Raw genomic sequence first — 26,140 nt, 5'->3', positions numbered from 1 at the left:
TTTGTGCCAAGCCAGCTCGAGCCCGATCAAGCATGTCGGGTCAGATCATGGCACTGATCATTCTCATTTTGGACCAAGTTGTTATGTTTTATTGCACGAAAAACCATTGTCACACAAACCATAGGGCAGAAATGAGCAAAACACTCAAGAGGATAAGTGCGTGAGAAAACCCAAAATTGCCGAGTGGGGAAAGGTCCGACGAACAGATGCTTACATAATTTACTCTAGGATGGTGGAACTCATGACATTCGAGTATTTGACCTGTATTGCGATATTTTTGCCCCGTTGTTTTAACATTGTAGGCAGGAAGTTACAAACGGCTACTCCTATATTGCCCGGCTGTTTTAACATTGTAACTAAATAAATAAGTTGTAAATACATAATTAAACGAATAATATTGAATAATAATATTATTATCCTAAAATAATTCGCCGAAAAGAAAAGAAGAGGTCAACAGATTCCTTTCCCTAATCCGACCAAGCGCACGCGTCCCCTCCCCTCCTCTTCGTCTTCGCCGACGACGCAGACCCCCCCACCCAGTCGATTGCCTCCGCCTGAGCTGGCCAGCATATTCCGACGCGCCTGACGCTGCTCCCCTTCGCCGGCGATCGCAGCAGCTGAGCGAGGGAGCGAGAGAAGATGCCTAAGCGGACGACGCACACCTACTCGAGCGAAGACGCGCTGCCGGAGGGCCCCGAGTCCGACCTCTTCGTCTACTATTGCAAGCACTGCGCCTCCCACGTCCTCATCACCGGTCCGCTTCTTCTACCCTGGCTATCTCTCTCTCTGATATTTTGTAGAAACCTTCACAAATTTGTTCTTGTCTTGCGAATATGAGCTTCTAGGTTAATTTTACCAGATCTGCGGAATCCATCGGAATGTTCTTGGTTAGTTAGCGTACAACTAGGGAATTAAGGACTGATGTTTTGTTCTTTCTAGTTGAACCATCAAGTTGTACTTCAGTAATATTCAAGGAAGCGCTAGTCTTTGTCAATTCACTGCCTAATTAAGCATTGTTCCTAAGGGATTCGACCTTCCAGAAGGTTTTCTTTGTTTAGATGCTAGCATTGTTGCATTTCTTTTATGTGTTGTATGGGTAAACAGATGACATAAGGTTTTCAGCCTTGTTGTTCCTGATGTTAGTAGCAAGCATGAGTGTTACTTTACCTCAGCTAGCGATAGGTGTTCAGAGAAACGGTAGAATGCCGTAGTGTTCTCCATCCGTAACTTATACAGATAAAATTCCACGGTAACTTGTTTGTATATCCGATTTGTTAGACTAAACTGTACTTATCTCCGACTGTAGCTTGTCCTGATTAAATTTCACAATAACTTGTTTCTCTCTATCTTGATTTTTTGCTGTGATTTGTATCCCTGGTTTGTTAAACTATAGTCAATCCTAACAAGCTAAATGTTGTTTGGTTGAGATATGATAAGGTTACGGTCCTGTTTGCCTGTTTAGTTGTATATTAGTGGCCACACTTTGCCACACCACAAGTTAGGAAAATTTGATCTAGTCATATGCTTGGTTTGCGGCCACAGTCGTGCAAGATTTGTTCCCTGCAATCTGGGTCCCACATGTCACTCATTTAGAAAGGGTGATGATAAGGACATGATTACTACAGATGCACCAATAGTTACCACTGCTACGACTACTTCCATTACGTCACTTCCTAATAAAGTGGAGGTTCAGGGTGATGATTCTTGGAGCAGCAAGATAATGGTTCCCACGATCGATTCATCCATGCCAGCATCCATGTCGACGACGGCAATGGGATTTGGTAGTGCATCCATGGAAGTAGCGACTTCAGGGTTCGAAAGTGCATTCCATGCCAGTAGTGGCGCTGGATCCACCTGATTTTGATGCTACCGCTTGTGGATTACGGCATAGTGGCAACATGTATTGCCTGATGGTGGTTCTGAAAGCAGTCTCAAAGTCTTGATTTCTCTCTATCATTGTAAAGAAAAGAAAAAATGAGGTCAGGCTGGATTTATTTTCTGCTGTGGTTTCCCTTTAAAATTGTTGGCCTTGGGAACTTTCCTGTGGTTATGCTACACTAAATTCTGTGTTCCAAACGTTGCAAAAAGAATTTTTCCTACACAAATCATATGTTCGAAGACCCCTCAATGAGCAAGTTGTGTTCTTCCTTTCTTGTCAAATCGAAAATCAAATGAATATCTTGAGTTTTTCCGTGATATGATTCTCAATGAGTGCAGACGGGCTATGTGGATATGAGAAGGGAAATTAATTATGAATGAAATTCTGGCAAATAAGTTGCATTGGTTGTTTATTTTGCTACTTGGCTTCTCTAGACAATGGTTTAAAGGTAATTGCCAAACGGCATGACTTGCCTCTGTAGACAGCCAGCCAATGGCAGGCTTGTGGACAAGCCACGGTTGTGCCAGAGTGGGCCTTAATTCTCTTTAGCTTCCTTACTCCGGTCTGATGCAAGTAGGTTGACCCATTGGCTCACCTCAGATATTAAATTTCAACTTAATTGGTGGTCCAGTAGAGATGTGTCCCATTGAACACTTGTAAAGTAAATAAATTAGGATGGGTCAATTGGTAGGCCCTACTTGCATACCCATTATGCTTTCTGCTTTGCATCTCTTTCTGCTGCTATCTTCCTTTTGCCCTCACAATTGACCTTTGTTCATTTCTCCTTGTATATTCTTGCATTGTCATATACAGTTGGTAGTTAGATATCTAAATGGTGATAGAAATTTTGACTTCTTCAGCTATAATTCCTGAATTATACTTGTAATAATAACTACTTCCCAGAGATGGAATTGATATATTCAGTATATCCTGCTAATATTTAAACTATCTGGTACTATAATCAACTCTGATCTTTTGTTCCAAAGATACCATATTGCAGAAAATGCCAAAGCGTAAGACTGACAGAGCAAATGTTCTAGACAAGAAAAAGCATCTCTCAAGGCTAAATGTGAAGGATGCTGGGAAAGTCATGTTGAAACGGTATAATTTATTATTATCCATTGTAACTTATTGTTAGGTACTTAGTCAAACCCCATGTTTTTCTGATACGGTTGTACACCTTTGATTAGTTATTTATTTATAGTATAGATATGTGAAATTTGGTGTGTCTAGACATGCATGTAGTTGTTTTCAAGAAGATAGTTGGGTGGTAGCTTCATCAACTTAGGATTAACTTGCATGACTTTCTCTGGATAACACTAGCCTAGCCACTTTTGACTTTACTGTGTTAGTTTTCTGTATTCTACACATGTGAACGCTTCGCCATTCACAATTATCATGTGAATATCCATTTGTAATATATTCACCAGGGTCATTTACCTTAAGGTGATTTTTATGGTTCCAGTGGACTGCATATTTTGCTGGTTATATAATGATAGTACCTCTGATGCAGTGGAGAAGGAAAGCTTGAAAAGCAGTTCCGCATGAGTTGTGTCGGATGTGACCTTTTTGTTTGCTACCGATCGGAAGAGGATTTGGAGCTTGCTCCTTTCATATATGTTGTTGATGGAGCACTGAGTTCAGTGGCAGCTGAGACAAATCCCCATGTATTAAGATCATTAGAACTTTCTTTTTGATATTCTTCAATCTGTTTTTGATTTTTTGTAAGCTAACAAACAATGGAAACTGTAGGATGCTCCTGTACCCCCTTGCATCACGCAGTTGCAAGGTGGACTTGTCCAAGTAGCCATTGAAGTGGAAGATCGGGCACAACGTTCAGCAATAACAAGTATTATACTCCCTTCGTCCCATATTAAGTGCCGAAATATTATATGTATCTAGACATATTTTAGTATATAGATACGTCCGTATTTAGACAAATTTGAGTCACTTAATATGGGACGGAGGGAGTATTAATAATTAAATTTTCTGTTGAAACCATCTGCACTGTTTATGATACTAATGAAACTAAGCACCGTCAGTCTCCTGCATAACATAATAAATTGGACAGTAATAAGATGAATGAGTATTTCTTGCCGAAAGAAAAAGATAAAGTGAGTATTGTTTCAGTTGCCAAAAAGAGATGTCACAAGATTTTATTTCCTTCCAGGAGTAAATGCTGACGATGTTCGAGTAGCAGTTGCGGCCCCTGCTACTCGCGGTGAAGCTAACAATGAGTTGCTCGAATTTATGGGCAAGGTAATTCTCTTCAATCTTAATTATTGGCAATATTGGTACCTCAATGGTCATAAAAGGCTGATATTTTTGGTGTTCAAACAAACTCAAGTGAGCATATTCATACTGACAATTTATGACATTCAGGTGCTTGGATTAAGATTGAGTCAGATGACACTTCAAAGAGGATGGAATAATAAATCGAAGCTTCTGATAGTGAGTTGTCATTTCTTATGTCTTGTTTTAAGAAACATTTAAGTGCCCTAGGAATTGAGCTCATCTAAGATTGATTTCAATTGTACCGAGATTTCTGTTAGTAGTCAACCGACTCAGCACTATGCAATTAATTGATCTTTTTGTTTTCCTGCAATGTATTGATTTTTGTCTCCTACAAAATAATCTGACATTATTTAGGTTGAGGATCTGTCTGCACGGCAAGTTTATGAGAAGCTCCTAGAAGCTGTCCAACCTTAAAATACCACTTCAGCAGTCTGCAAGACTAGTGCGTTGATCGCTAGGAACTGAAGATACTCTTCTATGAAGGAAAAGGTCCCAAGGATACCTACTGGATCGTCTGAAGAGAAGTAGAATGAGCCGTCAAAACAGCAAATATCTCAAGAGCTGAAGTGGTTGAGAAACTGGTTAATAAGCTCTGATCTCAGAGCAATAAGCCAACGCGTGCCGAATCTTTTCATTGTTCCTGTAGTAATCTAATATTCATTACTAAGATATCCATTGAAGAGATGCTATGTGCCTTTTCTTTTCTTTGCGGTATGGTCTTTGTGGCGAGCGAGATCTTGGATGAGGTGGGTTTCGTCACAGGCATATCTTGAAACGGCAAGGATTCCCCAAAGATGCTACTGTTGTGCCGGAACAACAATTGGTACAGAGGATGCCGATGCATGATGATTAAGGGTGCAAGGGACCCGTATCTTTGGAAGATGGGTATTAGAAAACCAAAACTTCGGAAAAAAAAATTCACTTTACACAACATTTGTACTAACGAAAAATAATCCTAAGAGACCTGATATCTCCTCTAGGCTGAAAGAGCATGTCCAGGCACGTGGGAAATTCATAGTATTATAATCATGATTATTATTTTTCTTTTCTCACCTTTGATGCTTTGAGATTAGTTTCAAAGACAAATCTATCCACGTGGCATATAATGCATATCATCTTCTTGAGAGACTAGGTCTCTTAGGATTATTTTTTTGTACTAACCTATAACAGAAAACCTGTAATTTTGCAATCCAGCGGCCTAAGCGTAAGCCTCACATGTCATCCTTTGCACTTAAGATAACCGTGGTTTTTGCTTGGCCTGGCCCGATCTGACCGGTTAAATATGCGTGTACGACAACCTTATGAGAGAAGGTCGTTATGCACTTGAAAGTTGGCACGGCGATGTCTTTTGAATAAGTCCAATCAAAAGTTGGCACGGCGATGTCTTTTGAATAAGTCCAATCAAAAGTTGGCACGGCGATGTCTTTTGAATAAGTCCAATCAAAAGTTGGCACGGCGATGTCTTTTGAATAAGTCCAATCGTCTTATGAATCACAACCTAATGCGTTAGGAGAAGTGCCGATGGGATGGTTATCCTCAGGTTTGGACTGAATGGGTATTCCCGAGCTGCGAGGTAAGAAGTGCCTCATGACCCACTCGATCACAAACCAAACGGGTCTTTGTGAGACCTATGATTTGTGGTAGACCAGGTAAACGAGGAAGATGGTCCATAGTGTGTTGTGCACCATTTGCCGTATCCATCCATCCCTTCTCTCGTCGATAACTTGATATTAGTCTCTCTTTTTTCCCTCTATTTATTTAGTCCTTGTCTTTATTTGACCGAGGTTTGACTGGTTAATTCTTTGACCATGCCTTGTTGGCTCGACCCCTCCTAGGTAAGATGTTTTTATTGACTCAGTCATCGCCACGTAATATTCAAGGTTCTGCCTGTAGAAGAAATTTATTTTACCACAACACCTATAATCGTTGTCAGGTTTGAATAAATTTACGTGATTCTAAAAAAAGCTAAGGAGTACTTGGGACGCCACGTCTATGTTAGTTGGGTTTTGTTCAGTTCAGGTTTACAAGTGCTACAACTCGTGTCCCTCCGCTGTGTCCAACTACCTTTGGCTAACTACTATCGGAACCCACCAAGACATCCCGTTGAGAGTTTGGATCTACATTTACAATTTCAAATTGGTATTTTCACGTTGACGTCACTTCCAGCAATAAGCTCTCGGAGTTGGTTCAACAATTATTGTTAAGACGCACTGTGCCACTAGCGGTGTAGTAAAGGTCGTGGGAGTCATCCCCACCAGATCAAGTGCATGATTTCCCACTGAAAGGTCGGACTACCAAAGTGGCTATCATATTAGGTCCCAGTTCATGAAATATGGTAATTTTAATGTGCATGGAGATTAAGGAAAGATTATAAATGGTACCACACACTTAACAATCTTCAGATCAGAATCACCACCGGTGGGTGTTACCAGCAAGAAAGCCGATGTGCTAACACGCAATGGCTTTCGCACCTGTTTGTTTGCTCTAGCCACACAAACGAGGATTTACAGTCCTGGGAACCTTTGAACATTGTACAGTTGTTTCCTAGCTTAACTACAGTACAGTACAAATAGGAGCTGATAATTTCATTGGGACAGACAACCTGTCCCACTGTTGAAAAATGTAAGCCACCACTATATGTTTTCCCATTCCTTTTTCAAACTGCTATATCTTACGTAATTGTTGCCACAATATTACAAATATGGCCACGTCAAGCTTAACACCACCCACTGGGGAGAAGAAAGCACCCCCAAAATGCAACCTGCCTATTTCATTTCCACCTCCTAAATAACAAATTTACAATTATACGCGATCTTACAAATGATATGTTGAGAAAAATGTGGTGAAGACAGTCATATCTGCCCAACTTGGGAAGAGGCTCTTTAATTCCTTTGTACTATCAACGAGATACTGGTCGAGTACAGCTACATCAATTCTCAGTGGTTCAGAAGAATTGGCCTGTAAATGTTTCAGAAAGATGTTTAAAATTTTAAGGGAAGCATAAGTAACAATTGTAAGCAGGGAATGGACTTCAAACTGTAGATATCACTGTAATACATACGGGTGTCCCGAATGAAGTAATACATAATTGTTGTTTCAGAATATCTGTCCATCAATGAGATGAACAGTGTTCAATTATTATTTCTTCATTAATATTACAGTTTAGTCTGTGAGTACAAGTCAGTTGGACAAGTAAACACTGAAAAAGAGGGCTGGTTGAACAGATAAAGTGAAGTGGATGAAGCACCTAGTAATATGCCGCTCACATAACCAGGGGTATATCTAGGTACTTAGAATATAACAGCTGATATAATAGAAATGCTAAACCAGTAATCCCTGTTAATTATTTGCACAGGTTTGTTGATGATGCATATCATTACCTCCAACCAGAAAGACCAATTCTCATAACTTTTTCCACTAAGTCGACAGATATATGACGGTGGTCCACCACTTACAGTTTGGGGAGCTGGCAAGGTTAGGCAAAATAAAATATTAGCATATTGATAGCTAAAAAAGTAAATGGAAATAAATAGCAGAAAAGAATTTACAAGCACCTGAAAGTGTGTAATCAGCAAAGGACCAATTTGACAGAGGCCCAGTAATATTGAGTGAAGTGGTCCAAATCTCCAATAATGAACTGAAACAGATATAACAAACAAAAAAATGGAAAATAACATAAAAACATGGTTTAAAGCTTTCATTAATTGTATTGTGTGGACCTATTGTCAGTAAAATTCTTACCCAAGTGAAAGCTCGAGATGCACCCTTCGATTTCCATTGTTACTCAACGTCTTCTGTACAATTAGCTGAGGGAAATGCTGGTAGTGCTTTCTAATCTCTTCAGTCTGTGCAGGAAACTTCAAACTCCCAGAGAACAAGAAAGGGACAGGATATAAAGCCTGCAACAAGTCAAACTCAACTAAATATTAAGAACAGGATTACAGAAATCTGTGATGTATGCATGTAACTGTACAAATAATGATCAATTATCCTACTATGTTCGGAGGTCATCCTATTTCTGATGGGTGATCGTCCTTCCCTGTTTATTTATTTTTTTCTCTATTATTAAGGGATCTCTAATGCAGGTAAAGATACGATCCACCACATTAATTTTAGATGGCTGCGGTAGCTAGATTACTTTAATAAGTGATACTTCCAAAGTTTTGCCTGTATGTCAACAGTATTCAAGTTTTCGACCATATGTACTTACCACCCAGGAGCTTCTATCAGACAGATATTTTTCTTTGAAGGATAACTTCGAGTTATCCTTTAGCCATTTGGCTGCCTCAGGTGCGTTGTTGAAAAGGAACTCCAATGAATTAGCATCGACAACTGAGAAACCATAGTTTGACTCCACAATGCTATTAGCATCTGACAATGTCATCAAGTGTGCATTTCAGAAAGGAATACTATGATAACTCCCAAGTTCAAATATTTCTTTGACAGACTAGAGATGTCATAAGCTAAGATAGCACTTGCTCAGATTATAGACAATACAGAAACCAGAAATGCATGAATTTTAGCAGATACCATAAACAGGCCTAGCTAGATTTAATTTGTCAACAACAGAATCAAATCAGTTTTTCAATCAATTTGATTCTTTTTAAAGATACTTGATTTCAGTTCTTGATTGAGAATGAGAAAACTTATTCAGTCGGAGGTATAGCAGCTTCGGCCAAAGTTAGTTTCAGAAGATGAAATGAATATCGAAAACATTACGGCCTCATATCACTAAAGAATGACAAAGATGCTTTCAGGAAGGAAGTATACGTTCCATTCCAGGAAGTATATTTTTGGTAAATTCAAGCAGCCCACAAACATCAGACCTGTAACAAAGGTGTGTTGAAGAACAACTCGTTTTGGTGCTCCAGTGCTGTAAGGAAATATTTGGGATGAGATAGCCAAAGCAACCACTGTAATTTGCAAGAAGCCCTGGAGAATGGATGTCTTGGCCAACCAACGGCTAGCAATGGGTGCTAGTGGACCAAAACACCAACCCACAACCAATCCAACCACAGCTCCAACAATAACATCAGGCACAAAATATCCTGCAAGAAGACCATATGACGATGAAGTTGATGCCACCGGCTAGACTTAATGACCAGAATATAATCATAATCCATGCAGTATAGAAGAGATGGCGTTATTTTCAAGTTTTCGATATCAAATCAAGTTTCCCTTTTCTTCAAATAAAATCAGTTGGCATGCTGACAAGCTAATAACTGGAATATGTTTTTTTTTTTGCAGGAGCATGGAATATGCTTTTAACTATTCTCATCAAACTTTGTAAATGACATAGCAACATGAAGAAATTCTACAATGAAATCGGCAAGGAACATAGTTTACTAACCATATGGTTTGGGAAGAGATCCCATCATTCCCATCTTTTCAATCAAAAACTGGATAAGGAAGCCGCCATAGTAAAGACAATAAAGGATGCACGGGATCATTGGTATCACATATCCAAACAATGACCTGCACAGCATTTGTTAATATCATAAACACAAACAGATGTGGAAGTGAATGTACTGAGATGTTTGGAAGTGGGCTTGAAATGAATTCTGGAGAAACTAAAATGTGCCATGCGTGTAAAAACACTAATATAATTGGAGGTCCACATTTCACGTAAACAAATATACAATTCACACAGAAATGACTATTTCGTGTAAACAAACAAGGTTACAAAACTTAACATTCTCATGTAAATTATGAATGCAAATGAGAGGGCTGCAATTGACCTAGACCAAAATCCAAGCAAAAGAAATGATGAGTGGTGATTATTGCATTTCAAAGGGAGGCATTGCCACACACACATTTTTTTATTAGTGTCAAAGTTAAAGACACAATTTTTTATGTTGTCGTTATAAACATAATAATTAAACAGTATAAGAGAATGTGGATACTTGGGTGATTGTAGGCTCCACTGCTTCCTGCTGATGCTAGAGATAGATCGCCCAAGAAGAATGGACATGGAAATGAAAAATGTTAGAAAACCTCCACTCAGACCAGCTAGCATGTAAGCCTGCATGCAAATGATATATATAGCCTCAGTACAAGGCAGGTTTTGCGTGGGAAACTATTCAGTCTACCATAATCTGTTTGAAATGCAAAGAAGTTGGGAATCATATGAAGATAAAACTGAATAAATTCCTTTTCAGATGTAAAGCTGTGTCCTTACCATGCACAGCGTGTATGTTCAAGGTTGTGTCTGCATGCATAAAAATGTAATACTCCCTCCGTCCAACAAAAGATATCTCAAGTTTGTTAAAATTTGGATGTATCTTTAGACATGACTTAGTGTATAGATGCATTCAAATTTAGTCAAAGTTGAGACATCCTTTGTTGGACGGAGGAAGTAATATTACTTGATTGGTTGGATTAACTGTACGTCAAACAGGGCTTCTGGACCAGATTTACTATATGCAGGGTACACATGTATACTTTACAAAGGGCCTACAGCGCATGTCCATTCATCTGTTATCCCCACCCCTGGTTGCCAGTTGAGACTAGTAAAAGAAATCCATAAAGAAATGTTCAAAATTTAAACATGTAAATCTGAATTTATAATCCTAAGAAAATTTGCTGCTAGTAATTATTTGAATATACTAAGATCAGTGTTTAAATAACAAACATAAACCATCTGAAGAAGGCAAACGAGATGATAACTCTTGTATCAGTTCATCGCTTTATTCCCATTTCTTTTCTTGGCATTCAGAATTTCACATGATGATGTTTAACAAGTGCAAGACCGGTAACCACTGGGTAAATAGGCAGTGACAGGTACAGGCCTAGGTACATTTCTCCCGTTTCCTACAAAATACTGGGTAAAGGAAATGTGAAAAGGGAATAGTTTAAGAAATTTGTGCCTTCCATCTCAGCTCCCGTACAAAATGTCAAAAGAACCCAAAAAATAGCTTTCAAGTTAAAATTCCTAACATCGTCTCTAAATCATATCTCATACTCCGTATCACTGAAAATCAGCTTTTTTTTCTACATGCCATAATGCTAGTGCCGATGTAACTATTAGTTTTTTTCTCCCTTGGTCAGTGTTCTTGAGTCCTACTCAGGGACGGGTTCTGGCCGTACGTCCCAAGGCAGGGCCAATGTATAAAGGACCCCTTACTGGCAAAACAACTGAGAACAGTGCCCTACTGAATCAACAACCTGCAGGTTCCCGTCAATGCACAAGTGTCATGCCCGTCAACCCCGAAACAGAACAAAAGCCCTAAAGCTCTTAGACCGATAGCACAAGCAGCCTATGCGCTGCAGTGCGACACGACGCATCTTCGACTTCTAGTCGTCCATCAAGGATTAACTTTCTTAGACACTGGTGAACACAGCTGAAAGGAAAAACAGGTCCGACCAGATCGGGGATATTGAAGATGTGGAAAAAGCATCCCATCGATCTCCTTCGCGGAGAAGTTTGCGTTCATCCAAGGTCAGATTGCACCATGAAGAAGGCGACCAAGGGGAAGAGCAACCTCTCCCAAACAACATCCATGGGCGTCGCTCCCAGGATCCCCGCGACAACAGCATGGATCGGAACTGTGATCTCAATCGAATGCCACACTCTCTGACTCCCACGATCGACTGTAGAGGTTGCTTCCATGCCCCAACTTGAATCGCGAATGTCCTCTCCCGACTCCTTACGGCTACAACCGCAACGTCAATCTCAATCGTGGACCAAATTGTGTCCTGCACAGAAGCTTATCTTGAGGATGTCAAGCTTTGGCGTCTATATCCCGACAAGCACCTTTGCTAGATAATTTCAACTTTCAAGCCTAGTCATATTGACAGCTATGATGGCACCATGGATCCCTATGAGTTCCTACAGTTGCATACCATGAGGCACCTGCGTTAATGCTGCCAAGGTTATGACAGAGCGATGGCAAAGTACCTGATAAAGGCTTTTAAAGTGATAACTTGCCAATGGCTCATTAACCTTATTGCAGGATCTATACCAAGAGAAAGGCGAGTCTCTACGTTCCTTTTTTCAGTGCTTCAGAAGGTACATAAATGATTCCTCATTACTCCAACCCAGGAGCTGTTCAAGTTTTGAGGAAAACAATCCAGGATAAAGACTGGATCATCGTTCTTGCTAAAGCTAGGCCCCAGACAGTGTTCAAACTTAGACAGGACGGTAGAGGCCACTAGCTTTGCATAGGAAAGCGATTAGGGTGTATCCAGTTAGAGGGTTTGTCGTCCGGCAAGAGGCAATGTGAGCCGCGAGAGAAAGGCAACAGAAGGAGAACATAAACAGGCAGAATCATGGCCGGATTCTCCAGTAAGAACTCCAGAAACAAGAAAGCAAGTGGACAGGTAAGAAATGATCATGCATTTGCCAGCTACATAGAAGACAGGTTCATTAGTGTTGCCTATGTAATTTCTTTTGACGAACTACCGAGTTTCCTACTTGTTGTTACCTTCAGGAGCAGCACTAGAGCCTCTTTGATGTAAAGCCCATCTGGGGTTGGTGGCAAGCATGGCCTGTTGCCATGAGTACATGATAGGATCGACCTCTGTGATGTAATCCATCTCCAAACTTGTTTTGCCTAAGGAACTCAAGGGCTGGTGTATTACCGCCTCAAGTGATCTTGTCAGATTTTTTTTTCGAAAAGAAGGGAAACCCCCTGGCCTCTGCATCGATCGATGCACACAGGCAATGGTGATCTTGTCAGATCCATCTGAAGAATGGGGAGCCCAGCCTACATGGTTGAACAATCCCTTCCCGGACAAAATTAGCATCTCCCGCCGCTCAAGTTCCATACCAGGACACCACTGTGATCGCCTCAGATTATGGGGTTTCAACTGTAGGATCAGGGCACTAAAGGGAGGGTGTCTGAAATGGCCACCTCAGTCCTAGAAGCGTGAAAGTCAAGATTTTGCGCCAGATTCAAATGGACAACAAGATCTGACGTGGTACCTCGGTTTCTTGGCTGACACTCTGAATGTCGAGAAGAAAGCTCCGTCTTTGTCTCAAGACTCTCAACTAGATCATCAGTTGGACATTGGGCCCCACCCTCCCGACATTCTTATCAGGGAAGAACTCGAAAGGCTACGGTCAGCACATGTAGTTATACCCAAGGTCGAGAAAGAAATCCCTAGGGCTTCATCCTCAGCCTCGGCCTCAACCGCTCTATGGTCACCCATGCTCCATTGTCCCTAGGCCACAACGTCCATGGCCTCCTCGCTCCACATACCGATGTTCGCCTTGTCAGGGACAGGCTCTCGTGGTAGGCTTTTGGCAGAGGGACGTTGGTATCAGTGCCATTCTCAAATCTTTATGCTTAGCCGGTGCCATTCTGGAGTCTTGGTCGGGAATGGGTCCTGACCATACGCCCAGACTGCATACGCCCCAAGGCAAGGTCAATACATAGAGGACCTGTAGGCACCTATAGGAGGACCAAGCTGAAGTAATAGAAGTCACATATAACAAAGAACAAAAGAAAGGAGAACACCAAGATCATCGCGTTAGGCTAGATCCCATCTAGGTAGAGCTGCAACTTTGTGACCCTCAGGATACCCTTTGACCCTCCTTAGTTCAACCAAATGAACTAAAGTTTTAGTTCATTTGGTTGAACTAAGGAGGGTCAAAGGGTACCCTGAGGGTCACCATGTTGCACCTCTACATCTAGGTTAGCCACCCTTTTGAGCCATTTTCCTTGACATAAGGCACAAAGTAGGAGTAGGGCTATTACCCTCAGGGTGCTCGACCTGGGCAAAATTCTTGTTTTTGAAGTCGTCCACGGTTTCCCCTTGTCACTCCTGATACCCTACCTGTTACACCTACATCTACGTTTGCATAATCGACGGAATATATACCCCTAGACGGATCGTCGACAACCTAGCTTACCGTTTTATGAAGTCCTCTAAGCCTCAAACTTGTCAAAAGTGCCAATGAAAATGAGTGGGTCATTTTGGGTGAACCTACAAAGTATTGGACTCAAAACTAATACCCTGCGATAGATCATAGTTTTAACCAATTTGAACCAAACGGTCACATACACTAGAATAGTCAGTACTGCTGTGTTGGTTCAAAAGAATAGCTTCTGAGCTTGATGCGAAAGTTAATGAGCAAACCCAGATAACATAATAAGTACCACACCCTCCGTCCCATAATTCTTGTCGGGGTTTTAGTTCAAAATTTGTATGTTGTATGTTGAACTAAAGCACGATAAGAATTACGGAACGGAGGGAGTATATCATAGTCAGGCGTGAGGCAATATATTTGCTAAGAAAAATCTTCAGAAAAGAAGGCAAGCATGATATGCAAATAGTAATGAAAGGTATTCAAGAACTTACCAAAGTTATTAGAGAATAGAGCCCAAAAGCACCCCAAAAGTGCGATTGCTCTGATAAGCCCTAGAATAGAAAATAACAGAGTTTTATTTGTTAAAAACTATAAACTAGTAAGTGCCTGACGTGGCAATTTCACTAAATGGAAACCAAGGTAATTAAACAGAGGAAGCAATGACGACTAACTAAGACTCAATTAAACAAGTTAATTTTATGTGTACAATTTTTTTCACGATTTTGCAGATCTATCAATATTTGCTAATCTTCTATCTGATACAAAGCGGTGCGTATCTGAAATCTTCAACGGAAGTAAAAAGAATCAGCATAAAATATAATAGTCGACTTCATTTTACAGGAAGAAAAAGGAGACTCTGCAATCTAACTTAGAAAGAGTGAAGCAATTTACTTCACCAAAATCAGATCCTCCATACAGAAACATTATATGTATAATAACATAGCCAGTTAATAATATTGTGTCATTGCTTGATCTTTGGAAATAGATGAGCATGCAAGCTGAACTAATATTTGTATATATCAATGGCCATTCTTTGTCGTCAATGGAACTGCCAAATGACCCAATATACAGGCACACAAACACATAAAAGGGCAGAAGCACAAGACAGAGTATACATATTATGACTAAGAAGAAAAATACCCATATAATCCTTGGCAGAAATAAACCGACCAATGAAGTTGGGACAAACATAAGAAAAGCCAAATAAGGGTGAGCAAACCTGCATACATACAATGAAGAGCAAATATAAGCACTTTTATTTTGATTGGAAATAAATGGAATAAATTGGAAATAAACCATTAAAGGATTTCAGAAAATAGCAGATAAAGAAAAATGAGGCATTATAGAACCCATATATAAGTTGAAAGACGGTGAATTAAAATTATTTAAGACACGGCCTCATGTTTCCGACAGGCGAAATGAAGCATTAATGCTGCAATTGCGTAAGACTTGTACAAGCATAAATTTGGTGATCTCTTTTCATGCAGATGAAACAACAACATAAAGGAAAGATAGTGCAATATGGAGGAGCAACTAGAGACACCCCTGCGAACCATTCCACAAGCTCGCCGGCTGGTCCGAAGTTGCACGAGAAAAAAGAAGCACTGTTCATGTAGCCCAATAGTTGTTTTGGAAGAAAATGCTAGTAACAAAAAAATTACACATCATAATAATGCCTGGAAAGATCTTTTTACCAATTCATTGCATTCTTCGTGAATAACAATCTTAGGCCTGCTGCCATAGCAGGGATGACTATTGCAAGGATGACACAAAATGCATGAAGCAACATTCCTGCAAGTAAATGTGAGATAAAATTATTGTTTGCCAGCATGGTAGCATACATAAAGTACAAGCAATCGTTCTATCATTCAAGCAACTGTTTCAGCAACCCATGTTTAGTTGAAACAGTTACTTGAAACAGCTACTGCCATAGATCTTACTTAACCCCTATCAACGTCTCAGAGGGCAAATGTCATGCATACATCCATATAGGGGGTGCAGCCCTAGGTATCCAAATGAGGGATGATCTCATAATAGTATCTTCTGAATTAGTTAGGCAAGAGATTAAGATAGGAATATTAAGATATGGTTTGTTAGGGAAGTAGAGATATGGTTTTCTACAACAATGAAGTGTGATTTTGTGAAACTACTCCTTCAAAGCAAGGTTTTTTGTCAAGAAAAAGAATGGTCCTCTACAAAAAAAAAAAGAGAGTGGTTTCAAGAAATTTAGTCAAAATACTTAATTGTCACATCCAAAAGTAAAAAAACAGTTGTGCATTTGAAAAGCCACACGGTGCAAAACATGCCTTAACTTTAGCAGGACAGAAATCGAGTACTTTGTATTCGAGTGAGTTACTATGAAAATTATAAAGTTATAAGTACATAATCACTAAGACACCAAGATTGACATGAGGAATACATTAGTACAAGTTCAAAAGTATATGTTGTAAGTAAAGCATGATATCACACCATTTTCAGAGTACAGTTCAACCACATACCTTTCAATAAATCCAGAACAGTCAGAAACCATGACATGAAGGTAATATTTGGGAAGTTCAGGAACAGAGGTGCAAGAAGGAAGACAGCTACAGGGAGACTGTGTAGAATCAGAGAGAGATTGCGTGGATAAAAGACCTGAATATAAAAAATAAAGATATTGTTTTAGTCACAAGTAAATGCCTGAAATACATACCACATAATCCCTCAATGAAGTATATGGTAGTTATGTATTTCAATGTGACATCATACTAATGATATGCTGTGACAAAGATGAACTTGCTCATTAACATCATACTGTGCTGCCAATTTGAAAGAATACAGTCAACATACCATGAACCAAGTCAAGTAATCAAAGAATATAGCTCTCTGATCGTCTATTCCATCCTGCACAGCCTTGCTGGATGCATCACTCTCTTTTAGCAGCATGGAAGAATTTGTGAAAGCCTTTACTAGGTTAAATAAATTTTCACCACGTGCTTGAATACTTCCAGGACTGAAACAGAAAAGGACGATAATAAAACGTTGAAAATTTCAAATGTAATATTTGAATTTTTTATCAGGACAATAGTTTAATACATACAACAGGTTCTCCAGTGTATCATAAGAAGTATGATAAAAATAACCACCCAGAACAAAGATAATATCAAGTCCCGGGATGTTAGCAATGTCTTCAGCAAATATCCTATAATCTGTATCACCTGGAATTATTCCAAACATATCCTGCATGTATGAAGTATGGTCCATTATGTTACAGAGATACATCCCAGATATAACTGAATGGTAGAGACTGTTTGTTTCAAAAGACAGGAAACTGTCATTCAGATGCATTAACATAGGAAATTATTGGAAATAACATAACAGATCATTTATCTGGAATAAGAAGAGCAAGAAATAAAAACAAACAATTCATATTTCAAGAAATTCCTATTGGTTTTATCCTTACTGCTTCGGTGGATGAACCTTGTGTTAACTATGATGGAACTGACAGGTGCATGTCAAACACGGAATACATTTTCCTTTGCTGTACTTCATAGGGGACAAATCTAGGAGCATTTGTATTTTAAAAATAATCTCAACTCAAACATAATAGTCAAACAGTCATTGTTTCATAGCAAGGAATGGAATTTAAAGACAATCCTTGGTTTCTCATATAACATACATTCTTTTCGTAAAAATAAAACCACAACGTAACTAGGGAAACTTCAAAACGAAGACAAAAAAAAAAATACAAGTTAAAGCTATTATGGAAAACATTCCAGGAAGTAAAGCTTAATTTGGTTGCAATAACCCCACTCTGTCAAGTTCCAATGAAGATTTACCACCAGTTTTGAAAATACTACCAGACAAACCTCTATTATTCTCATTTTGCCCCCACTAGCCGCCTCCCTCCTGCCACCACAGGTGGCGTGGGTTGCTCTGCCCCTACATCTCGTTCGCAATAAGCCCTTTTCCTTCTCACATAATCCAGTCTGTTCTACTCAGTCCCTATGGGTCACAATAAACCTTTTTTACTTCACGCATGGTCGATCTGGAATTCTGTTAGTCCTGACGGGCTGCACTGGCAGGCCGGCATCTTGGGCAACTTAACGTGAGGTATCATTGATCGTGTGCCCGCATGGTCGGCATCATCCCGTCGTCTCCAGGCACTCTGTTGTCTAGGGTTTCCTCTGGCGCAGCCTAGTAGCAGTGACCTTGGCGGCTGCTTGCGTCGAGGCCAACACGGATCAGGAGAGGTCTTCGCCAGAATCCTTGTGGATTTTGTCAGGGCGGCCCCGGGCTGCAGATTGGAGGTGTGTGGGACAGGGGAATGGGGGCATCAATCGGCAACAGACTTCAGTTGCTTCTACCAGGAGATGCACATTTCCTGCTATGGATCGGTTCTGGATTCTCCAGACCTGGTGTTCATGGTGGATCCAGATCAGGCGACCCGGCGAATTGGCTTATGCTGACAGTGGCTTCCTCCTTGATCAGGTGCGAGCTTGATTGACTGCTGGTATGGCCACACCATGGCAAGCTGATGCCATCCTGGAGTCATCTTGGCTGGACTGTTGGAGTGGCAAACCTCAACGTCACCATTGGAATCCTTCATTCAGTGCGTACAACATCTGGCCCAAATTTGCTCATTGCTCCACCCACCTGTGGGGTGGGCCCACATGTACGTAGCACCCCTCTTGCAGATGAAAAAAGTGTAAGAGTGCTACCCATTAAGAGGGGTGCATACATGTGGACCAACCCCACAGGTGGGCTGGGAATTGAGCAAATTTCGGGCCAGGGGGTTACTAGTGGTTCAAAGCATACCCATGGTGCATGAGTCGCATGTTTGTGTGTCCCGTTGTTTGCACAGGAAACGGACAGACCTCTATTACTCTTATGTGGATCTCGTGTGTGTGGCCTAATTGACCTTCTCACTGTCGAGTTGCCCTTTGTTTGGCACGTCTTCTTTGGGGCAAGTGGGGTGCCTTCGGCGTTCGTTCCCTGCTGCAATTGTCAAGGTTGACTGGTATGCATTTCCGGCTCCACAAGCAGGGGCAGCAACATTCAGGGGACACTGTTTTGGTGGTGCTCTTTGAGTAAAGGTTCTTGAGCTCCAGGGTGAAATCCTAGGCATGGCCTGGCATTGGCGACGTATGAGCGTGGCTTCCTTGTTGAAGGCATTGTCGGAGATTGGTCGAACTCTTCTGGGTAAAACACATGAACTGGCCTTAAGTGGTTGGATCCAGTAACAGCAGCGCACCCGCATCGGTCCCTTCTTGCCTTCCTCGAGGTGTTTGTGGACGACCAATATTGCCGCTGTGTGCCAATGCTCGCTACATCATGACAATTGGCTTTGTGCATCCTCGATGTCATTGATATTGTGTTGTTGCAGACGTCGGCCTTTTCCTATAATCTTGATGCTTTAATAAGATGCCATTATCGAAAAGGGACCTCTATCACTCAAAGGGCCCAACAAAGTGAGATAGTTGTAAATGTGACACCGATTATACAGTTAGCTGTTGATGCACTCCCAATGCAAAGTTATTTCCTATAAAATAAGAATAGCAGCCTCATCAATTGGCCAAATCCCATAGTTGATGCCTCATCAGGCACTGACGTGCTCACCACCAAGCTGCCACTCCTAGAATTCCTCCAAACAGGAGAATTTATTGGGGCTTACAATAGTAGAAGAGCTTATAAACCCCTAAATAAGCTGCTAAGCTAACCTTTGATTTGTTTGCCTATAAGATGACGCTAGAACCAGCGGATCTGTTACTAACTTTACAAGACTACGCATTTATAATGAAGCACAAGAAGACTGGAAAAACAGGTAGACCATTTTTTTAAGCTTGTACAGCAGGGGAAATCATGAAGTTCAGAAGCAAGAACCTGAGCAACACTATTTGCCATAGGATACTTTGCGGTCTGAGCATAAATACGAGAAGGCCAAGATCCTGGTCCAGATTGACAAACTAAATCTGGGGAAGAGAAGACAAATGACCTGGATCATATTTCTATGTAACATCAACACATATATAAGTCAAATAACAAACACAGGTATTTTATATAGTATGTTTATGACTTGTGAATAGTTTGACTCTCTTAAAACAAAGAAAAAAGTTTGCTTTACCTAGAGCAGAGCATCATGTTTCTACTCATAATCGTAGAATTAGACTCACTCTCAATAGAAGATCACCAACTAAACTAATGAAGCAATCTAAACGTGACAATTCAAAAAATTAGGCTCAACTGTTCGAGGAATCAAGCTGATGCCCCATTTGCACAGGACCAATCTCAATAGAAGATCACCAACTAAACTAATGAAGCATACACTCATAGTAACATGATCTCTAGGTAAGCTATCACTAGATCAGACAAAGTTAGTACAGCTTTGTACTAAATCTCCGACACGTATTATGGATCGGAGGGAGTACATAAATATCATGCTTGTCTTCAGCTCTTGAATTGAATTGAGTTCCACAAAATACAGTACTTCAAACAACTAAACAAGAGATAAGTATGGAATAATACCAGCACCCCCACTTCCAGAAGCTTCGATGTTAATGAAAGCACCAATTGTGTTGTTCCATTTATGTGTCTTTATGAAACCATGCGAACCCTGGTTGAAGACCATCAAGGATAAGTGCAGATAAGTTGCTTCGTTGAGTATATTACATGGACAATCAACAGATATGAAAATGACACGAGAATTGTTATTTTTAACTCTACTTCTGTTAATCCAATGTTTTTACCATGGAGGATTTTTGTATGTTTCATTTCTTCTGATGGGTAGACTAAAAGCAGGATGATCAACCCTGAAGAGAAAATAATTACAGAGCTTTCCAGTGACCAAAAATTAGCTCAGACTCCGACGCGGCAACTATGGCAATATCAAATGCCACTCTGCTGAGTCATCACAAGACATTTTTTACAAAGGAACAAAACCACAGAACTATCTTTTAAATTCATGCACAATATATGTGTAGTTTTGCACATGTAGTCTAATAGTTAGGTGATAACTGACAGTCACATACCAAAAGAAAAAGTTCTTCCGCACCATTGAAAAGGAAGATCACTGGTCGAGGAGGGACCCACCCAGAATCAAGGATTAGTCGTGATAGCTCAAGCATAGATGCTGGATAAGAAATATTCCAAACAAACATCAGGTCCGATGAAAGTCCCCATGGTAAAGAACCACATTGGTTCAGACAAAAAAGGAGATTGTACTTACCAACACAGGAACCACAGTCTGCTGCACCAGGAGATCCAAGTGGACTGTCATAGTGTCCATTCACCAAAAGAGATGGTTCATCATCTTCTGAAACATTTGATGAAATCCTGTAATTAATTTTTATATCTTAGAAATAATTTGTTTAAATTAATCTTATGAGAAAAATATATAGTCAAAATAAACAAAGATTGCCTTGTCAGTCAGCACTTTTAACACCAATGAAAGTAGAAATGTCCCGATTTCGTGGTGGACTCAATCTCACAATTGAAACTTGAAAGTTTAGATGAGTTTGGACAAATAAACGATGGGGGGAAATACATACAAACTGGGTCTCCCACCTGTTTGCATGTGCTCAATGCATCCAGGGTGTTGCACATCTTTACTTAAGTTTAGTTCCTTGGCAATCCTAGCTCTAGCCTTCCTCAGTCAGGTTAGGCATTTGGGAGAGCATATAAATCTAGCTTTGCTAGGCACACTAGCTTCCGCTGGCTAGGAAAATCCTTGCCTGGTCAGGATAGCCAAATCGGCTCTCTTCCATCAGCAAAAAGCGATGAAAGTCTGCAAATAGCAGTTCAAGATCACTACTCGGCAGTTATAACCATGCAGGTGCTTTATTATACTATTGCTCACGTGTGTATAGTATGTGAACCAAATAAAGGTCTTACCACTCCATGCTATTGTCCAAGCTATCTAGAATTCACCTTGCCTACCTAGGTAATACTAGCCATAGATCCAAACATCACTGACCCTCTCTATTTCACAATCGCTGTTTGGCCCCATGAGATGACAGTTGACTAGTGATAATAATTGCAGTTTTCCATCCAATGATGACAAAACTGTTTGTTGGTTGAAATGCATCATTAATATGGTTAAGCTTGATCCATTTCCAGTTTTTCACTACCTACACTTTAATGTCTATTTTCTCTATGCACACAGGACAGTCGGATTTGCGGAACAGAAAAATTATCTATTAGAACTTCAAATAAATACCAGAATAGAACCAGCCTAGTGACTGGTTCATCAGCTCACTGAATTGATCATCTGTTTACAAATTGGACCAATGGTTCGATTAATGTATTTATTTCATTCTTTTGACTGAAATGTTATTTCATATTTGTGCATCTAGACAGTTGATGTCATGTAGCTGACCTAGTGAATACAGTTCTAACTTCTTTTTTTATGTTTTCTTGGTCCTAAATGATAAAGACTGGCCCTGGCCCTGGTTTCAGTTGTTTCCGGTTGAACCATCAGCATGGTCCAGTTTTAGTTATAGTTACTATGCTAAGAACACAAGGGTAAGCAGAAGCATAACATAGATAGCTGTATGATGAATACAAATGAACAGACCTGAACATTAGGCCAGCATGGAAAAAAAATACTAAGATAAAGTATATGCAGTTATACAAAATTCATGTCCACATGATCAACATGACGACTGAAATTTTAATGATGAAGAGACACGGTGTAACTAGGGGAAAAATCATGTGATATTATATGAAGTACCTCATAACAATATTCTTATGATTTCTGTAGCCTAGAGTTACTCTGTGACGTAAGAACATCATGCTGAAAGAGCCACTAACAAGTGTTTCTTCAACCTCTATTCTGCAAGAAAGGAAAAGCAGAGTCGATAAATGATGATAAATGAAACAAAAATCAAATAAAAGTTGTTCTTTCAGACAGATAGAACTTGCAACAGATTTCACTTATTTTTCAGGGATTCATAGTAGAGGCTAATGAAAAACAGATGTTCAGATACCACATGAACACATGAAATTAGAAGCTAATCGATCCAGATGTCTGTGCAGGTGAACACCTGTGGCCCTGTGGGTCAGATGAACCCAGAAGTTGTGAGATTCTTCTGGGAAAAGACAGATGAAGTCAACACTTCAGCAAAATTACAAACACTAGATCGCTCAGACTTCTTTCCTCGCATAACTCAAACCCACAGGGCCAAGGTCTTGCACCTGTCAGACTGCCACTGAGCTTTTTGCCTGAAATATACTGAACATCTACTTTTTTTTCAAGAACATGCAGCTCTGCTGCATGTACTACATGTATATGACAAGAGAAATTGAATATTTACTCTTTTTTTCTCAAAAACATGCAAGAGAGCTGCATGTATATAACGAGAGAAAGAGTTCACAACGCCACAAGAGCATGACCAGAGAAAGGAAAGGAAAAGACCACCAAAAAACAACCATCCTAACCAAACTAAATAATCTGCTCAAAGAGGCTCTTTACTCCAGCAGCAACCCACGACCTGTACTCATCATTAATGTTGGCCATGGTTGCTTTGGAGATTGTGTTACTCGTGACTGGACACTAGCTTTTAACTACCTAACGTTGATCCACCATGGTCAGTCAACACAATGCTCAATGCGCATACCACCGATAGTGTCAATTCCATTAGTGACTTGTCCAGTAGCAGGGTCAGTTAACTTAAGTAACAGTCTCACATTCTAAAACACAGTAACCTAGCATGCACTTGTCCCATAACCCCAACGCGCATGGCGTGCATAGTTCCATTACACTGCAGACATCAACTTTGCGCTGATTAGCAGGGCTGTATCACATGCATGTGTTGACCGCGTGACCGCACAGGGCCCCCAAAATTCTGCCAACCTTCAATTACTAAAGCGCTACTCTATCTCGGTATTATCTGCAAGTTAATTACACCAACCTTGTATATCACATCACGTAAACTCCACCATCTTAGACACTCTCCGCACATCCCTGTTCATCCCATACACACAGGGAATGCAAGACGTAATTCTTAGGGCATCTATAATCCAAGGTGCTCATCACCAAGCATCTATATAACAACCATCTCCTTTAATGCAGTCATCTTGAAGTTAAGACTGTTGCATTGCCTATTAGATGGGACTCGGGAGCAAATTAATACAAAGGTATGTTAGGGATCATTGTTTCATCAAGTGATGATGCTTCCAACTAATTGGGTAGCAGCAGGTTCACTAAGCAACGCACAACTGACCACAGCCCCAATCGGTCAGATGCCTCGGTTGATCATCTTCGTCCTCAAGATCTCTGTGATATGTCCTTCATAAGGGTGCTGCCTGAGAAAACATAAATACACAGCCACATCCCCAGGTTTGTCCCAACGTTTGGACGTCCCCTGGACAGTAGGCTCAGTCAAGTTTAATTTAAGCTAATTCAGTCAGTCACAGCTCACAAGCCATTGCTAAATCCCTGGTCGAACGTAGCAACGCAATGTTAAAAAGATGGAAGAAGCTGGTTTCAAATGGTAATTCGAGGCCAGGTGTATGTGGTCCAACCCGTTGTCTTGTTTGGACCACATGTTTACGTACTTGTTCTGTTCCTAAAACAAACAACCTCAGCATCCTACAGAGTCTGACAGCCTAACTAAATGAAGTCCAAACATCAGGAACCATTATAATGGTAGCAAAGCCTATGAAAGCAGAACTTTGTCTCGTCCCAACTTTAATGATCTCAAGTTCTCCATCAATGCGCGCTTGGGGAATCCAACGAACAGCCCATGCACAAAACCCCGACATCAGAGACTAGAAAAGTTGCCTGCCTCGCTTCCAGATTAAATAACGCCCCTAATCTTTCACAATCAAAGCAGGCATTTCAACAAACACAACATGGTCGATTCAATCAACCCCAACAAACATGGGGAAAAGGACATAAAAACGAAGGCATAAGATTGACCTGTACTCGGGCCCAGCGCGCGCAGCGAGCCCCTGGAGCTGCCCCTTGATGTACTGCGCCGCGGCCTCCAACCCCGGAGTCCCCTCCTGCAGCAAAAGCTCTACTCGTCACATCTCACAAGCGACCGCGAGATGGCCCGAACAGAGACGTCCTGCTGCTATCAGACAACTAGCGCGGGGTAGGAGACGGACCTGACGGCCAGGGATGTCGACGACGAGGCGGCGGAGGTGCTGGAGCACGCGGCCCTCGGAGAATTCGCCCGGCGGCGCGTCCGGGCCGAGCGGGGCAACGTGGCGCATGTGGATGACGCGGTAGACGAGGAGGGACATGGCGCCGTAGAGCACAGCCAGGGCGAGCAGCACGCGCAGGGCCTCCGCGGTGGTGGTGGCGCCGGCGAAGGTGGGCCGGCGGCGGGACGCGGGGGTGGCCATCGGCGCGGCGGTCGCTCGATGGTCAGCCTCGGCGGCGCCGCGGCGATTGTCGTAACGTCCTCGTCTGGCGTGTGCGTATCGGATGGCTCGCGAGTTTCCTGTCTTTTTCTGATAGTATGATTCGACTTTGGACCTGGATGGAACGCGGGCGAAGTGCTGAGTGGGGGTGGTTTTGGAGTTGGTGGCGGATCTGAGTTTTCTACGTAGTGTAGGGTCCGCGGGCGCGCGGGCGTGGTTTACACAATTCTGGCTAGGCCAGTGGAGGTGGCCGGCCGGCTAGGCGGCTAGCGTGTTTGGGTTGACAAGAACGTTTCGTGAATGAAAGGGGCCGGCTTGTATCCATTGCGCAGGGAGCGATTTTAGTTTTGGAATTTGCCGGTAGCGAACTTACGAAGACACCAGTCGTGATCGCAGAAATTTCACCGAACCTGATTTTTTACGCCACTGCTTCAAACCACAGTTGTTGTCTGGAGCGAAATATACAGTCAACCGGGAAGAGAAGAATACGAAGACACGAGACGTGATCGCAGATAGAAAATTGTAAGGGTAAATTTCACCGAACCTGATTTTTTATGCCATTGCTTAAAACCACAGTTGTCACTGATTGTCTCGTCAACCATAATTTTTGGAACAATTCTTCTAAATAACCCAAATCTCACATCGGATATGACCCCACCTGTTAACATAGTTTGTCCTATATTTAAAGTGATGACGTGCTTTATAGAAAATTTAGGAAACATCCTTAACCTACCCTTAGTCTTATTTTTATTTATTTTTGACAAACAGTGGCTCCCCTTCTGGTTTCATTAAGAGAAGACCATGCAAAA

The 26,140-nt window shown here is 41.1% G+C and overlaps 2 protein-coding genes across 5 annotated transcripts; one reads left to right on the top strand and one right to left on the bottom strand.

Moving 5' to 3' along the window:
* The first annotated feature begins 450 nt into the window (after nucleotides 1-450).
* On the top strand, nucleotides 451-4,879 carry LOC100832887 (UPF0235 protein At5g63440). Of its 2 annotated transcripts, none has more exons than XM_024457176.1 (7): nucleotides 451-754; nucleotides 2,880-2,980; nucleotides 3,393-3,546; nucleotides 3,632-3,728; nucleotides 4,050-4,138; nucleotides 4,262-4,330; nucleotides 4,529-4,879. In XM_024457176.1, the coding sequence occupies exons 2-7, from the start codon at nucleotides 2,883-2,885 to the stop codon at nucleotides 4,586-4,588; spliced, it is 567 nt and encodes a 188-aa protein (XP_024312944.1). In that variant the 5' UTR covers nucleotides 451-754; nucleotides 2,880-2,882; the 3' UTR covers nucleotides 4,589-4,879. The 2 variants fall into 2 exon arrangements, with proteins under 2 accessions (XP_024312944.1, XP_003557310.1); XM_003557262.4 differs by having other exon boundaries at nucleotides 2,866-2,980.
* Nucleotides 4,880-6,575: 1,696 nt separating this feature from the next.
* Nucleotides 6,576-25,479, bottom strand: LOC100821988 (endoplasmic reticulum metallopeptidase 1). 3 transcript variants are annotated; one of them, XM_003561209.4, is made up of 21 exons: nucleotides 25,074-25,479; nucleotides 24,883-24,968; nucleotides 22,693-22,794; nucleotides 21,190-21,296; nucleotides 20,993-21,093; nucleotides 20,490-20,577; nucleotides 19,848-19,936; nucleotides 17,065-17,204; nucleotides 16,815-16,977; nucleotides 16,484-16,619; nucleotides 15,680-15,776; nucleotides 15,126-15,204; nucleotides 14,477-14,536; nucleotides 10,078-10,196; nucleotides 9,525-9,649; nucleotides 9,001-9,222; nucleotides 8,385-8,545; nucleotides 7,916-8,073; nucleotides 7,729-7,811; nucleotides 7,555-7,640; nucleotides 6,576-7,132 (listed from the first exon to the last, which is right to left on the bottom strand). In XM_003561209.4, the coding sequence occupies exons 1-21, from the start codon at nucleotides 25,311-25,313 to the stop codon at nucleotides 6,989-6,991; spliced, it is 2,586 nt and encodes an 861-aa protein (XP_003561257.1). In that variant the 5' UTR covers nucleotides 25,314-25,479; the 3' UTR covers nucleotides 6,576-6,988. The 3 variants fall into 3 exon arrangements, with proteins under 3 accessions (XP_003561257.1, XP_010228168.1, XP_024312444.1); XM_010229866.3 differs by lacking the exons at nucleotides 22,693-22,794; nucleotides 24,883-24,968; nucleotides 25,074-25,479 and adding an exon at nucleotides 21,528-21,552 and having other exon boundaries at nucleotides 21,190-21,276; XM_024456676.1 differs by lacking the exons at nucleotides 22,693-22,794; nucleotides 24,883-24,968; nucleotides 25,074-25,479 and adding an exon at nucleotides 21,528-21,552 and having other exon boundaries at nucleotides 21,190-21,273.
* Between the last annotated feature and the right edge of the window lie 661 nt (nucleotides 25,480-26,140).

Source organism: Brachypodium distachyon, chromosome 1 (assembly GCF_000005505.3).
Source record: "Brachypodium distachyon strain Bd21 chromosome 1, Brachypodium_distachyon_v3.0, whole genome shotgun sequence".
NCBI lineage: Eukaryota > Viridiplantae > Streptophyta > Magnoliopsida > Poales > Poaceae > Brachypodium > Brachypodium distachyon.
Note: the sequence above shows the minus strand (reverse complement) of the source record. Positions and strands in the feature narration are given on the sequence as shown.